The sequence below is a fragment of the Otolemur garnettii genome, unplaced genomic scaffold (assembly GCF_000181295.1).
Source record: "Otolemur garnettii isolate 467f Iridium unplaced genomic scaffold, OtoGar3 scaffold00105, whole genome shotgun sequence".
Taxonomy (NCBI): Eukaryota; Metazoa; Chordata; class Mammalia; order Primates; family Galagidae; genus Otolemur; species Otolemur garnettii.
This window is the reverse complement of record NW_003852500.1, coordinates 720282-735974: the sequence shown is the minus strand read 5'-3', so window position 1 is coordinate 735974 and position 15693 is coordinate 720282. Positions and strand designations below refer to the sequence as shown.

Here is a 15693-nt window from a genome sequence, read left to right as displayed (position 1 = left end):
AGCTATCCCCCTGGGTAGAGTGCCATGGCATCACAGCTCACAGCAACCTCCAACTCCTGGGCTCAGGCGAGTCTCCTGCCTCGGCCTCCCAAGTAGCTGGGACTACAGGCGCCGCCACAACGCCTGTTGGTTGCAGCCATCTTTGTTGTTTTGGCTAGCCCAGTCTGGGGATTCGAACCCGCCACCTTAGGTGTATGTGGCTGGTGCCTTAGCCACTTGAGCCACAGGCGCTGAGCCGAGGGAGTGAACATCTTAACAATATTAAGTTTTATGATCCACAACCACATATGTCTCCCCACTTATTTAGGTTTTTGATTTCTTTCATTAGTGTTATATAGTTTTCAGCACACAGATCCTACATGTCTTTTGTTAGTCATACCTAAGGGCTGGAAACAGTGGCTCACACCTATAATCTGAGTACTTTGGGAGGCCAAGATGGGTAGATTGTTTGAGGCTAGGGTTTCCATACCAGCCTGGACAACATAGCCAGACCCTATCTAAAAAAAAAACTGGTGTGATGGAGCATACTTTTAGTCCCAGCCAAGGTTGTAGTGAGCTGCGATCCTACCACTACATTCAAGTCTACCCAACAGAGTGAGACCTCTCTTTCTCTTGTTTTTTTTTTTTTTTTTGTGACAATCTCATTATGTTGCCCTTGGTAGAGTACCGTGGCATCACAGCTCACAGGAACCTCAAACTTCCGGGCTCAAGCAATTCTCTTGCCTCAGCCTCCCCAGTAGCTGGGATTATAGGCACCCAACACAGTGCCTGGCCATTTTTTTGTTGCAGTTGTCATTGTTTAGCTGGGCCAGGCCAGGTTCAAACCTACCACCCTTGGTATATGTGCCCAGCACCATAACCACTGTGTTATAGGCACCGAGCCTCTTTTTTTTTTGCAGTTTTTGGCCAGCGCTGGGTTTGAACCCGCCACCTCCAGCATATGGGGCTGGTGCCCTACTCCTTTGAGCCACAGGCGCTGCCCACCTCTTTTTTTTTTTTTTTAAAGACAGAGTCTTATTCTGTTGCCCTGGGTAGAGTCCTATGGCATCATAGCTCACAGCAACCTTGAACTCTTGGACTTGAGCAATTCTGTTGCCTCAGCCTCCTGAGTAGCTGGAACTGCAGAGATGTGTTACGATGCCCAGCTTTTTTTTTTTTTCTTTTCTGTTTTTAGTAGAGATGGAGTCTTGGTTTTGCTCAGGCTGGTCTTGAACTCTAAAGCTTAAGCAGTCCACCTGCTTCAGCCTCCCTCAGTGCTACGATTACAGGCATGAGCCACCATGTTCTCCCATTAAATAACATTTTGAAAAACAGTCAACCAAGCTCTTATCATTTTAGCATTTAATCTTTGTCAGCTTACCTATTTTATGTAATTGAGTAATTTACAAGTGGTTAGAATTGTGTATTCTGTTTTATTTTGTTATGTTAAAAGTGTTTCCCTATGCTACATAAGGCATAATAAATTATTTTTATTTCCTGCATGATATCTGACTGATATGAACAGATAGGCTTTTAATCTGCTTAACCTAATACGTAGATAGGGCGAGGTGGTTTACTTATGCTGTAATCCTAGCACTCTGGGAGGCGAAGAATGGTAGATTGCCTGAGCTCAGGAGTTGGAGACCAGCCTGAGCAAGAGTGAGACCTCCATCTTGATTAAAATAAAACTAACTGGGGACTCAGCGCCTGTGGCTCAAGCGGCTAATGTGCCAGCCACATACACCTGAGCTGGCAGGTTCAAATCCAGCCCAGGCCCGCCAAACAACAATGACAGCTGTAATCAAAAAATAGCTGGGCGTTGTGGCAGGCACCTGTAATCCCAGCTACTCAGGAGGCAGAGGCAGGAAAATCGCTTAAGCCTAGGAGTTAGAGGTTGCTGTGAGCTGTGATGGGACAGCACTCTACCCAGGTGACAGCTTGAGGCTCTGTCTCAAAAAAATAAAATGAAATAAAACTGTTCTCATTTTGGGTGGTGCCTGTGGCTCAGTGAGTAGGGCGTCGGCCCCATATACTGAGGGTGGCGGGTTCAAACCCTACCCCAGCCGAACTGCAACAAAAAAAATAGCCAAGCATTGTGGTGGGTGCCTGTAGTCCCAGCTACTCGGGAGGCTGAGGTAAGAGAATCACCTATAAACCCAGGAATTGGAGATTGCTGTGAACTGTGTGACGCCACAGCACTCTACCCAGGGTGATAAAGTGAAACTCTGTCTCTACAAAATAAATAAATAAATGAAACTAACTGGGGATTGTGGCAGGCACCTTTAGTCCCAGCTACTCAGGAGATTGAGATGGAGATCAGTTGAACCCAGGAGTTTGAGGTGGTTGTGATCTAGGCTAATGCCAGGGCACTCTAGCCTGGGGCAGCAGAGTAAGTGAGACTTTGTCTCAAAAAACAAACAAACAAACAAACAAAAAACCCTGCTAGGCCGGGCAGGAGTCTAATGCCCATAGTCCTGGCACTCTGGGAAGCTGAGGCAGGTGGATTGGAGGCTGAGGCAGGTGGATTGCCTGAGCTCACAGGTTCAAGACCAGCCTGAGCCAAAGAAAGACCTCCTCTAAAAATAGCCAGGCAGTGTGGCAGGCGCCTGTAGTCCCAGGTACTTGAGAGGCTGAGGCAGCAGAGTCACTTGAGCCCAAGAGTTTGAGGTTGCTGTGAGCTGTGACGCCAAGGCACTCTACCGAGGGCAACAAAATGAGACTCTGTCTCAAAAAAATAAAAAAAACCTCTACTACCTTAAAGTTGAACATTTAATTTGTTTTCTGTTGTTGTTGTTGTTGCAGTTTTGGTTGGGGCTGGCTTCGAACCCACGACCCTTGGTATATGGGACCGGCACCCTACTCCTTGAGTCACAGGTGCTGCCCTAATATGTTTTCTGTTTTTGCTCTATAAATGTTTACTGTGACCATCTCCTTTTTTCTTTCTTTCTTTAAACAACCTTAAAGTTCCCTACTGAACTGTGATTTCATCTTCCCCGAGTCTGGAAGTGAATTGGGATGTTCTTTCAGAAGGAGCTGGTCTCTGTGAATCCCTAAACACCAGTCTAGACAAATGCTTCCTCCAGAAGGGACTCAACTGGGGAGTTCATCAGGGTTTCTCCAGGTTTAGCAAGTAGCACATAGCACATGTATCTCAAGGAACTTCTGACAGCTTGCTGGTCAAAGGAGGCTATCTGCCTATCCTGGAAACAAAGTGGTGCTCACAGAGTTGATGCCCACTTCTGCTTCCTTTCCTATGCCTCCTCCATCTGACAGCTCTTTGGCAGCTGAGATCTGGGGTGACCATATTTAGTCTAATAACCCCAATGGGTCCCTCCCCATCTTGTCTCCTGAATAGGTAGTGTCCACTGTTGGTAGTGCGGCCACCTGGCCAGGTGCGTGTCAGCCACCAGAACTAACTGTATTGTACCTTGTGTGGCTTTGTCAGCCTCTTTTTTTGCTTGTCAGCGTAGCTAATTAGCCACATTTTCCTCAAATGGGTCAAGTGGTTTTCAGCTCCTGACTGTCCCATGCTGCTCTCTGGTTATTAACTTTTCCTTCAACAGCAAGCAGTACTCCATGCCTCAACAATGCCTGAGACTGCAAACCTTTGCTCCATGTGTGCTCCTAGGATGATAACTGTTGCATAAATAAGTGGATGAGAAGCCTTTATTTTGGGTTCTCTAGCCCAAGGGGACTTTTGTTTTGTGAGCTCTTGAGCCAGTAGTTCATTAAACATACTGGTCATATACAGTTCCTCAGCTGTTTTATATCACTGTCCCATTCTGTTTGTGCACTGAGTTGCGGAGGACTACACCCCATCTGTTCACTCTGGTTCATCTTTTCTGTTCACTCATGCATGTTCTCCTGTGGTCTGGATATTTGTTCCTGTCTTCCTGAGTTCTAGCCCCCTTCCTTGGGATGAGCATGTCCTATGTACTTGGCAGAGAGGACATGAAATAGGAAGCAACTGTGAAGTCTCACCATGAAACAAGGCATAATACACAGTTAGTCCTGGCAGCTGACAAGCTCCTGGGCAGCAAGAGGCCAGAGTCACTTGAATTGTATTCTCAAGCTCAAGAATACCACTGGGAAAGTGATTGCCTGTTGTCATGCACTCTTCTGGGAAAGAACTGTATGTCTGGTTGATTCCACGTTCCCATATGGCTTTGCACTTGAGCAATTCTCAGTGGCTTTATGTTTCTGAAGAATCATCATGTGTAGCAATCAGATCCAGAGCATATTTGGTTCATAATCTAGATTATTGCTAGCAGCTTTTCTCAAGCTAGGGATTGTCCTTCCCTCTCTGATGTGTTCCAGTATAGCACACTCAACAGTTCAGAGACTTGCTGCCTCTTCCTGATAAAGCAGCCCTTTGGGGGACTGGGATGGTCAGTTTCCCCATTCCAGATGGCTTTGTTGGATGATTTGGGCAACATGATTTTAGAGTAGCTGTGGACTTTGCCAGGCGTCTTGTACAACAGAGTCTGTGTTAGGCACTATGAACTGATCAGTGCTTAGCCTGGGGAGAGGATGTCATCTTCTAATTCTAGCTCTTCAAGGGAGGAGTATAGGAGCCAAGTTTGTTAGATGAGAACATTTAGAACAGGAGGCTGCTTAAATAACAGATGGTCAAAGCCACCAGGGCAGCAAATTGCCTGGGTCATTTGCATTGTGTTCCCAAGCTCAAGCCTTTTCAATTCTGAGGCACAGTCTGGTGTGACCAGTCAAGTGCTAGAGATAATTGTCTAAACTTGTGCCAGAGGCTCAGTGCCTGTAGCTCAAGTGAGCTGGTGGGTTTGAATCCAGACTGGGCCTGCCAAACAATGACAACTACAACAAAAAATGGCCAGGCATTGTGGTGGGCATCTGTAGTCCCACCTGCTTGGGAGGCTGAGGCAAGAGAATCGCTTAAGCCCAGGAGTTGGAGGTTGCTGTGAGCTGTGATGCCACAGCACTCTACCCAGGGTGACAGCTTGAGGCTCTGTCTCAAAATAAATAAATAAATAAACTTGTGCCAGAATTAAGCTTTTGCATTAGAAGCAATTGTGGATATAATTGCTTTTTTACTTTTTGTAGGATATGGAACTTGGAACTCTGGGACAAACAGAGGCAAGTATTCCTGTGCTTGGTTATGTTTCTCTGCTACTGTCCACCTTGGCTAGGGTTGTGGGAGTGGGCTTTGGGTGTCCCCTGGGGCCAGGTACTCCTTTATAGGCAACCCTTATCAGAATGGCTAGAGTCCATCCAGCTAGAGTCCAGTCCAACCCAGTGACCTGGGTTCCCACTTTGTATCGTGTTTCTCTCTTTGTCTCTGTCTCTCTTCTGGCCCCTGCCATCTGGCTGTTTCTCTGTTTCCTTCACTGCAGGCTACGAGGGCTATGGCTATGGCTACGGCTATGGTCAGGATAACACCACCAGCTATGGGTATGGTATGGCCTCTTCACACTCTTGGGAAATGCCTAGCTCTGACACAAACGCAAACCCTAGTGCCTTGGGTAGCACCAGTGCCGATTCCGTTTTATCCAGAATTAACCAGCGCTTAGATATGGTGCCACACTTGGAGACAGACATGATACAAGGAGGAGTATATGGCTCAGGTGGAGAAAGGTGAGTGTGTACCTACCTAAGGTCAGAGGCTGTGCATGGGTGCCTCCTGCCTTTCCAGACACACCTCTATGTCTGCTTCTTCCCTCCTTACTTGGTGCTGCTGGGGCTCCCTATGGTGTCCATTGCACTTCCTTCTCTGACCTGTGTTCTCCTCTCACCTACCCCTAACCCTTTCCCTGCTGCCTGGTGGTACCTCTCCCAGCTTACAGGTGGAGAAGCAAGCCCGGATTGGGCTCACTTCATTGTACCCTCAGGATGGCTCATCAAGAACAGAGTGCTTAGTGGCCCTTCCCTCCTGGAAATCCATTTGGAGTTTTCTCAAGACCATGCCTCCTGCATGGTGTCAGGGCAGGACAGATTGGCTTTGGTGTAAAGGGTGGGACCAGCCTTTGGGGCTAATCGCTGTGGGCTGGGTCATCCCCACATATAAGACAGGGCAGACATGGATACTTCTTGGCTACTCCTGTGCCTTACAAACATGCCCCTATTAGAAGCACCTCTGTGAGGAGCTGCTGCCATCCTCATTTTGCAGATAGGGAAACTGAAGTGAGGGCAGGTTACACCCTAAAGACACCCAGTAAGTGGGAAGGCTGGACCTGGCACCCAGATCTGTCCTACCCCAAAGCATCATGCTGTGGGCATTTTCCATTAACTAAACTGGAATTGACCCTAGTGAGAGGCTTCAGTGAAGAGGGCATACATATCTCTGGTATAGTATGCAGCAGAGCTCTGGCAAACAGATGAGAGAGACCAGAGAGTAGGGAGAATCCTGGCTGGGCACTGATGGAGCCAAGTGAGGCCCCAAGGCTGCACTAAGTAAGAGGGCAGGGCACAAGGAGACTTGCTGGCATTGTCCCTGAGCCAACAGCTGCAACACTTAGAGCTGAGGGATTAGGGTGGAGGGTTTGGGCTTGCCTTGTACTATAATTTCTTGCCAAAGCTTGGGGGCAAGGAGAGCAGTGGCAGCACTGGCTGTTGCTCCCACAGCTGGTGCTTCCTCCTTTGGCCCAGATCTGGGGAGTAGGGTGCAGGGAGGTATCCTTGTTTCTGTGAGGCCTGTGGGGATGTGGGTTGCAACTATAGTTAAAATGGCTATCTGCAGTGCCCTTTCTTTCCTGAGCAGGAGGTCTGGCCTACCTTCCCAGTTGCTGTATAAGGTTTGATGTCTAACCCTGGGCTGCAGGGTAGATTGGATACAGCTCTTTTTCTGGCCCCTGGGCAAGCTCTCGATGTCTTTCCTGGAAAACACTCCCCCTTTTGTCTTATTTCTTTTTCGATGGTGAGGGGCTTTGGAGAGTTTGGGTTCCTCCAGCTATATAGATTGAGACCAACAGTGTCTCTCATGGGCATTATCAGTGTCATTGGCCAAACATTCATTCACCGTGCCCATATCTTGCATGGTGCTGGGATGCTAGGCCCTGCCTTCTAAGGAGCAGCCTTAGGCGTTGTGGCTGCCATAGTTGGTACATGTGTTAGAAAGGGCCATGGTGGGGCAGCGCCCATAACTCAGTAGGTAGGTCACCGGCCACATACACCAAGGCTGGCGGGTTCAAACCCAGCCCGGGCCTGCTAAACAACAATGACAACTACAACAAAAAAATAACCGGGCATTGTGGTGGTCGCCTGTAGTCCCAGCTACTTGGGAGACTGAGGCAGGAGAATCACTTAAACCCAAGAGCTGGAGGTTGCTGTGAGCTGTGATGCAACGGCACTCTACTGAGGGCAACATAGTGAAACTCTGTCTCAAAAAAAAAAAAAAAATGGCCATGGTGGGAGTCATTCTTCCCCTCTCAGCTGTCAGTCTTAGGTCACCAAACTGGTTCATGGTTACATTCAAGGTTGGGACAGTGGGGCCCCTATGAGGATATCATCTGAGGGGCCCTTTCTGCTTCTAGAGCTCTCTACTCCTAAGAGGCCAGAACCTTTTAACTGGCATCTCTGAACATTGACCCTCCTAGAAAGGGCAGGGTGGGTGCTGGAACTGGGCTTCCTGCCCTGGGACCAGGAAGTTGTAGAAGGGGTAGGAGCAGACACCTGGAGGTGTGGGACCTTGAGAGGGCTTCACCTGATCCTTTCTTGTGCCTCTGCAGATATGACTCCTACGAAGCCTGTGATTCAAGGGCTGTCCTGAGCGAGCGTGACCTGTACAGGTCAGGCTATGACTATGGCGAGCTTGACCCTGAGATGGAAATGGCCTATGAGGGGCAGTATGATGCCTACCGCGACCAGTTCCGCATGCGTGGCAACGACACCTTCGGTCCAAGGGCTCAGGGCTGGGCCCGGGATGCCCGGAGCAGCCGGCCTATAACCTCGGGCTATGGGCGCATGTGGGAAGACCCCATGGGAGCCCGGGGCCAGTGCATGTCTGGTGCCTCCCGGCTGCCCTCCCTCTTCTCCCAGAACATCATCCCTGAGTATGGCATGTTCCAGGGCATGCGAGGTGGAGGCGCCTTCCCAGGCGGCTCCCGCTTTGGCTTTGGCTTTGGCAATGGCATGAAGCAGATGAGGCGGACTTGGAAGACTTGGACTACAGCTGACTTCCGGGTGAGTGGAGGTAGCCTTCCCCTTCTGACCCCTGAACATGCCATACTCGGGGATGATGTTCTGGGAGGAGAGGGAGGGCAGCTGGGAGGCGCCAGACATACACTGGCCCTGGGCTCTCATAGGGTCTTCCCACATGCTTCCTACATGTGCAGCAGAGGGCCAGGAGCCACCTACCTGACCCAATCTCTTCATTCTGACCCAGACCAAGAAGAAGAAAAGAAAGCAGAGTGGCAGTCCTGATGAGCCAGACAGCAAAGCTACCCGGACGGACTGCTCAGACAATAGTGATTCAGACAATGGTGAGCCTGGGTGGCTCGGGTCACTGCCTCTTTCCCCTGTGAGACACCTGGACTTAGCTTGCCTCCTATCCTTTTTCAGATGAGGGCACCGAGGGGGAAGCTGCAGAAGGCACTGAAGGCACAGAGGCTACAGAGAAGGGCTCCAGAGCAGTAAGTAGCCCCTGGCCTTGGGCACTTACTGTCTGTAGGTGGGGCCTGTGACCACCAAGCTGGGCTGTAGAGCAGTGTTCCCCACAGGGGCCACACACGGGTAATGCTATATTAGTACTGTATACGCAGGTCACCAGCACAAAGAGGCAGTATGGCCTGGTAGAAAGCACAGGGTCCTAGCCAGAGGTGTGGTTTTCTTGTGGGAAAATGGGGGGAGCAGGCACTCTGTGCCAGGTAGGGTATGGAGAAAGATACGAGACTCCTGGCACATAACTGGGCCTTGTCACTTAGAGCTGTTATAAATAACTCCACGTTTTAATAATTGGATTTTGAAATTGTATGTTAGGAAGGAGAGGATGAGGAGGGAAAAGAGGATGGGAGAGAAGAAGGCAGAGACGATACAGAGAAGGGTGAGTCTTCCAAGGTGCCTGGGAACTGGGGTAGCTCTTCCAGCTGCTTGCAGTGGGAGGGATCTGTCTGAGGGCACAGTTGTGGCATATATGTGCCCAGCTTGGGGCTTTTCTTGTGGGGCTGAGTATGTGCTAGCAGGGGACTCTTCTTTCTCCTCCTCCTCCTCCTTCCCACTCTGCCCCATTTTTCTCATGCAGAGGCAGTGGATGACCCCTGCTTAGCACATTGGTTTTGCCTTCAGATGGGGGCAGCAACAAAAATGTGGGGAACCCCAGGCACACCCCTTACCCTTGGTCCCTCAGTAACATGCAGTTCCGAGTCCTCAATGGCTGGTATCCGAACTGGGACCCTTGGTGCAGTTTTTACGGCTCTGGTTTGCGTGTCCTCTCCCTTAGCGCCTCTCCAGCCCCTGTTGGGAGTCCGTGTCCCCCCACCTGAGTGATGAGCGTCAGCAGGTACCTAACAGTAAATCCAGCCTCAGCCCACTGTTGCCGCGGTGCCCGGTGGGGGGTGGTCAGGGCCATATAAGTGGCCTCCCTACGTCCCACCATCCAGCTTCTCTGAACATATGCCAGTGTCCCCACCAAGACAGCCCCTCTGTGCTTTCTAGCCTCTTATAGGCCCACACTGCAGAGAGTGTGGGTGTTCTAGAGAGCAAAGGGGTCAATGCCTGGCCCTCCCTCCTTAGGGCCTAGGTCATACCCATTCCCTATCCAACCCTGTTTGTGGCCAGAGGCCTTGCTTGGACAACTGTTCTCAGATGGACCCTCTGGAGTGGACAGTGGGTGATTCAGCCAGAGGCCACAGGGCCTGCCTTTTCCTGACAGAGCCAAGCTGGTGATTGTGCTTGTCTGTTTCTACAGGGTCCCTGACCACCCAGGATGACAATGACCAGGCCAAGCGCAAGTTGCAGGCAAGCAAGAAGAGCCAGGATAAGCAGAAAAAGCGGCAGCGAGACCGCATGGTGGAAAGGTAACCAACCAGTTTCCCTCCACCCCTTTGCCTCTGCCTCGCATGGGGCTGCCGCCAAGAGAGCAGAACTATAGCTCTGCCATCTCGCCGCCCTCTGGCCTCCCTTGGGAGCCACCACCTGCTCAGCCGTGCATGGACCCTGCTTCCCGCCAGGCCCAGCTCCCAAGGCCTGACTCGTCCCCTTCCCCTCTGCGGCCGCCTGGCGACCGCTGGCATCTGTGGCCTGAGACCCGACACAGCTCGGCACCGTTGCTCAGAAGCTCCGGCGCTAGGTCACTCAGCGCACAAGTCCCGAGGTGCACTGGGGGCCCGATGCCCCTGAGGGAGGGGGCCAGCTCATCAGAGACTCAAGGTCCAAGGCGCCTGTGCTGTCCCAGCTAGTTGCCAAGAGGCCGCCGCCGTGCCCAGGAGAGATGGCAGCACCTGTGGGCTATGGCAGCCTCGGGCCTGCCCTCTGCCCTGCCCACCGGCCCTGTCAGGCCGGGCCTGTCTGCGGCTGAGTCCTTCACGCCCCTTGGTCGGGTCTGTCTGCCCTCAGGGCTCCCGCACTGGCGCTTGCCTCCTCCTCCTCCGCCTCAGACTCTTGCTCTTGCTGGACCTTCCTCAGCCTCGCCGGCGCCCGGCCCCTGGGCTCTCCAGACAAAGCTGACCCCGTGGCCCAGATAAGGACGTCCGGCAGAGGTAGGGACCCGCCCTGAGGCCTCGGTGGCGGCTGGCCTCCTCCGCCCCTTGCCACGGCGGCCTGTTCCAGCCTAGGCCCCAGACCCCGGGCTTCTGCTGTGGACACCAGGCCCAGACAGAGCACCTCGCCCAGGTGACTCCAGGCTGCCCTCTGGCAGGCCGGGCGGGCGCTCTCCTTCCAGCTCAGACTGGTCTCTTCTTGGAAGAGGAAGATGAGGCAGCAGGTGCCCAGGCCTGCTTGCCTCCCATCCCTCCCGACACCACCCCCAAGCATTCTGAGCAGAGGATGGGCTGGGCCTTTGAGTCCCCCAGACCCCAGAAGGAAGATGCAGCACCTTTTCGGGCCCTGCCTCGGGACTGCGTACTCCACTCTGCACCTCAGGGCCACCTGGCTCACGCCAGGGCATCTTTCCTTCCGGTCCCCATCTGGGCCAAGTACACAAGCTCCTGCCCAGCCTTGGTAGAGAGGCCCTCCGGCAACTTTCCAGCGACTCCTTGCCTGTTGCAGTAGCAGCTGCCCCGGGCTTCAGCCTCCTGCCTGTGGGAAGGAAGAGCTCCTCCCCTGTCCCCTACGTTGCAGAAACTGCAGGCTGCAGACTTCCTGTCCCTTTCTACTCCCAGTCCCACTGTCCCAGCCTGTCCCTCTGCTGGGACCACACTTCAGAGGCCCAAGAGCAAGGCCTGTTTGAGGGCCTGCATCTGGGTTGGGTGAGGCAGCAACACTGTCCCCTGGAATCCTCACAGCCTCAGCCCCTTTTCCTTCCTGTGGCAGGATCCAGTTTGTGTGTTCTCTCTGCAAATACCGGACCTTCTATGAGGATGAGATGGCAAGCCACCTTGACAGCAAATTCCATAAGGAGCATTTTAAGTACGTAGGCACCAAGCTCCCTAAGCAAACGGCTGACTTTCTGCAGGTAAGCCTTAGAGAGCTGCTGCTCTTAGTTTTTCAGGAGTCTTGGGACATAGGGCAACCTATATGAACCTCAATATCTCTGGCAGGAGTATGTTACCAACAAGACTAAGAAGACAGAGGAGCTCCGAAAGACAGTGGAGGACCTTGATGGTCTGATCCAGCAGATCTACAGGGACCAGGATTTGACTCAAGGTAAGGTTTCATCCTGCTCCCACCTGGCAGGATGGTTCTCAGTCTGTCCTCTGGTTCTCAGTATAGGTCACCACGCCTTTCTATTTCTCCAGGGAAGGTCAGTGAGAATAGCTTAAGACCCATGTGGAAGTTTACGGGGATTTGAGAAGCTGGGCTAATTCTCTTCCCAAACTTGGGGATCTTTATTAGGTACCTGGGACCAGTAGTAACTCACTCCTTTATTCCCCTACAGAAATTGCTATGGAGCATTTTGTGAAGAAGGTGGAGGCAGCCCATTGTGCAGCCTGTGACCTCTTCATTCCCATGCAGTTTGGGATCATTCAGAAACATCTCAAGACCATGGATCATAATCGGAATCGCAGGGTGAGTGGCCACAGATATCTCCCTCAATCCTGTGCAGGGACTGAGTGAGGCCTCTGGGGAGGTTATGTGATCATAACTTCTGCCTAATTCATGATGAATTGCAGCAGAGGCAGGGGCAGGTAGATAGGAACATTTCCACACCAATGGAATCAGTACAGCTACAGAGTCAGGGGTGGCCAGTGGGACTCTACCTGGGAGAAGGTGACATCAGAGCTGGACCTTAAGGAGCATTATGCTATGGGATATAGGGATCTCCATGTGCATAGGGTCCAATAGCCAAATTAAGTTCAGAAACCAGAAATGTATACATTGCAGATGTTTCTGGAAGACAGAGTTTGACTTTGAGGTTCATGAGGACTGCTCTGAGGAATCTGGGCTTATTCCTTTAGACAGTGAAGTTTTAGTCCTGAGGGACTAAAAGGATTAGAGTTGGTACTGAACAAGAGACTTCAGTTCTCAGTGCAGTGACTGTCAGTAATGGGACCAGGTTGGTGGTTGTGGAAACTCAGAATTGAGAAATGTCACCAAAAGACCTAGAAAAATAAAGATATCCATTGGTTTGGCAACGTAGAAGCCTCAGATTCTTGGGTTGGAAACTCATAGAGGTTGGGAGAGAGAAGATTGCACGGGATACAAAGCACATGGCATTAAAACTTTTGGAAAATCCAAGGAGAAATGAGTGATAGCAAAATAAAAACTCAAAATTCATCCTGAAAGAAGTAAAAGATGGAAGAAAAAGATCGTAACAACTATTAACTATAGGGAGGTTTGGAAGGTTGATGAAAGATACTTAGACGACAACCAGAAGTAGTTGTTTTATTGAGATAATTTGAAAACAGTTTAAATACTATACTTTTTAAAATTCTAGGATACAGGAGCCTCTCTCTGTCTAGGTACCTACCTGGCTTTCCTCCTTCCCCAACAAACACCCCCTCCCCCCCCCCCAAAAAAAATTCAGACTGTAGAAATGGAGTGTTTCTAATTATACTACTTGTCGGGGTGGATCTTGCTATTTTGCCTAGGCTTGACTTGAACTTAGTCTTGCCACTGAAGCCCCCTGAGTAGTTGGGACTACAGATGCATGCCACAGTACCCATCTAATTGTTATTACTTTTTTGTAATGCAGGATTTTTTGTTGTTTTTTTTTTTGAGACAGTCTCAGGCTGTCACCATGGGTAGAGTGCTGTGGTGTCGTAGCTCACAGCAACTTCCACCTCTTGGGGTCAAGCAATCCTCTTGCCTCAGTTTCTTTTTCTATTTTTAGTAGAGATAGAGTCTCGCTTTTGCTCAGGCTGTTTTCGAACTTCGTGAGCTCAAGCTGTCTACCCACCTTGTCCTCTCAAAGTGCTAAGATTACAGGCGTGAGCCACTGTGCCCAGCTTTATTATCACTTTTTTTTTGAGATAGTGTCTCACTTTGTAGCCCTCAGTAGAATTCCATGGCGTCACAGCTCACAGCAACCTGAAACAATTGGGCTCAGGCAAGCCCCTTCTCTTATCCTCCTGAGAAGCTGGGACTACAGGCACCTGCCACAATGCCCAGCTACTTTTAGAGACCAGGTCTCACTCTTAACTCAGGCTGGTCTCAAACCTCTAAGCTCAGGCAATCCACTCGCCTTGGCCTCCAAGATGCTAGGATTACAGGAATGAGCCACCTTGCCCAGCCTATTATTATTACTTTTGATAACAGCTTTACTGAGCTATAATTTACATATGTGTTCAGTTCACCCATTTATGGTGTACAGTTTGGTAGTTTTTAGTGTATCTAGATTTCTGCTGCCATCCCCAGAATCAGTTATAGCACATTTTCACCACCTCATAAAGAATGTATATTGTTTAGCTCTTAACTCCATCACCATCCTACCATCCTCACCTAGCCTTACACAGTTATTAATCTGTCTCTTTGTGTTTGCTTATTATGGATATTTCAGATAAATGGAATAAATATGTGGTCTTCTGTGATTGGCTTCTTTCAATGAGCATAATGTTTTAAGTTGCATCCACATTATAGCATGTAACAACTTCATTCTTTGTGTGGCCTATTATTCCATTGTATAGAGTGGACATCTGGAGCATTTGGGTTGTTTTCAGCTTCAGGTATTATGAATAATGCTCATAGAAACATATGTATACAAGTTTTTAACTTCTTGCAGAGTGATCAGACTGTTTTCAAAGGGGCTGAACTGTTTTACATTTCTTCCAGCAACGAATGTATGAGTGTTCTGATTTCTTAAGATCCTTGCCAATATTTGTTATTATATGACTTTTTGATCTAGTCATCTTACTGGATAGAAGTGTTAATCTCATTGCAGTTTTCATTTGCATTTCCCTGATAACTGACTAATGGCATTTTTTCATGGGCTTGTTTTAGCCATTTGTATACCTTTGGAGAAATGTTTATTCAAGTTCTTTACCCATTTTTAAATTGTGTTGTGTTTTTGGATTGTTAGATTTCTTTAGATAAAAGTCCCTTATTTGAAAATTGCAAATGTTTTCTCCCTTTCTTTGGGCCTTTTTCACCTTCTTGCTTTGTCCCTTGCAGCATAATATAGTTTAATTTTGAGTAAATCCAACTTATCTATTTCTCTTTTATTGCTTGTGCTCTGGGTGTCATAACTAAGAATCCATTGACAAATCCAAGGTCACAAAGATTTACCCTTATGTTTTCTTCTAAAGGTTTTATGGTTTAAGCTTTTACAAGTAGGTCTTTGTTCCATTTGAGTTTAGATAATTTTTCATTTTTTAATGGTATGAGGTTTAAGGATCTAACTTCATTCTTTTGCATGTGGACATACAATTGTCCAAGCACCCCATTTGAAAAAGAAAGGAAAGAGACTATTTTCTCCCTTATTGAATTATCTTGGCACCCTGTTGAAAATCAGTTGACCATAGCTACATGGGTTTATATCTAGACTCTAATCCTATTCACTTGTTCTGTATATCCATTTTTATGTCAGTTGGTACTCTAGCTTTGTAATATTTGAAATCAGGAAGTACAAGTCTTTGAACTTAGTTCGTCCTTTTCAAGATTGTTTTGGTTATTCTATGTCTCCTGAGTTTCCATGTGAGTTTTAGGATCAACTTGTCAATTTCTCCAAAGAAGCCAGCTGGCATTCTATCAGAATTCTATCAGAATTGTGGTCAATGTCTAGATCAGTATGGTGAGTATTGCCATCTTTACAGTATTAAGTCTTCTAACTGTGAATATGGGATGTTTTTTCATTTACTGAGATCTTTAATTTTTTTAAGTGTGCTTGTTTTTCAGAGTGTAAATTTTGTGCTATTTTTGTTAAGTTTATTCCTGAGTATTATTTTTGATATTATTATAAATGGAATTTTTTCTTAACATTTTTGGATGATTCTTTCCATGTGTATAAAAATACTATTTTGGCTTGGCGCCAAAATAGTGGCTAAGCTTGCCAGCCACATACACCTAAGGTGATGGGTTCGAATCCAACCTGAGCCAACCAAACAACAAGGCTACAACCAAAAAAAATAGCTGGGCGTTGTGGCAGGCGCCTGCAGTCCCAGATACTTGGGAGGCTGAGGCAGGAGACTCGCTTGAGCCCAGGAGTTGGAGGTT

General features: G+C 49.0%; 1 protein-coding gene across 3 annotated transcripts in view; it reads left to right on the top strand.

Annotated features, from left to right (window-relative positions):
• AKAP8L (A-kinase anchoring protein 8 like) overlaps positions 1-15693 on the top strand; it is a 43703-nt gene that overhangs the window by 11891 nt on the left and 16119 nt on the right. For 2 of the 3 annotated variants that reach the window (XM_012809428.2, XM_003796508.3), the window contains exons 3-12: positions 5056-5088; positions 5346-5586; positions 7677-8130; positions 8333-8429; positions 8509-8579; positions 8926-8989; positions 9854-9962; positions 11416-11557; positions 11643-11748; positions 11981-12111. In XM_012809428.2, coding sequence (XP_012664882.1) covers positions 5056-5088; positions 5346-5586; positions 7677-8130; positions 8333-8429; positions 8509-8579; positions 8926-8989; positions 9854-9962; positions 11416-11557; positions 11643-11748; positions 11981-12111 — 1448 coding nt within the window. The remainder of the gene's footprint in view (positions 1-5055; positions 5089-5345; positions 5587-7676; positions 8131-8332; positions 8430-8508; positions 8580-8925; positions 8990-9853; positions 9963-11415; positions 11558-11642; positions 11749-11980; positions 12112-15693) is intronic. The other variant, XM_012809429.2, reaches the window with a different exon arrangement.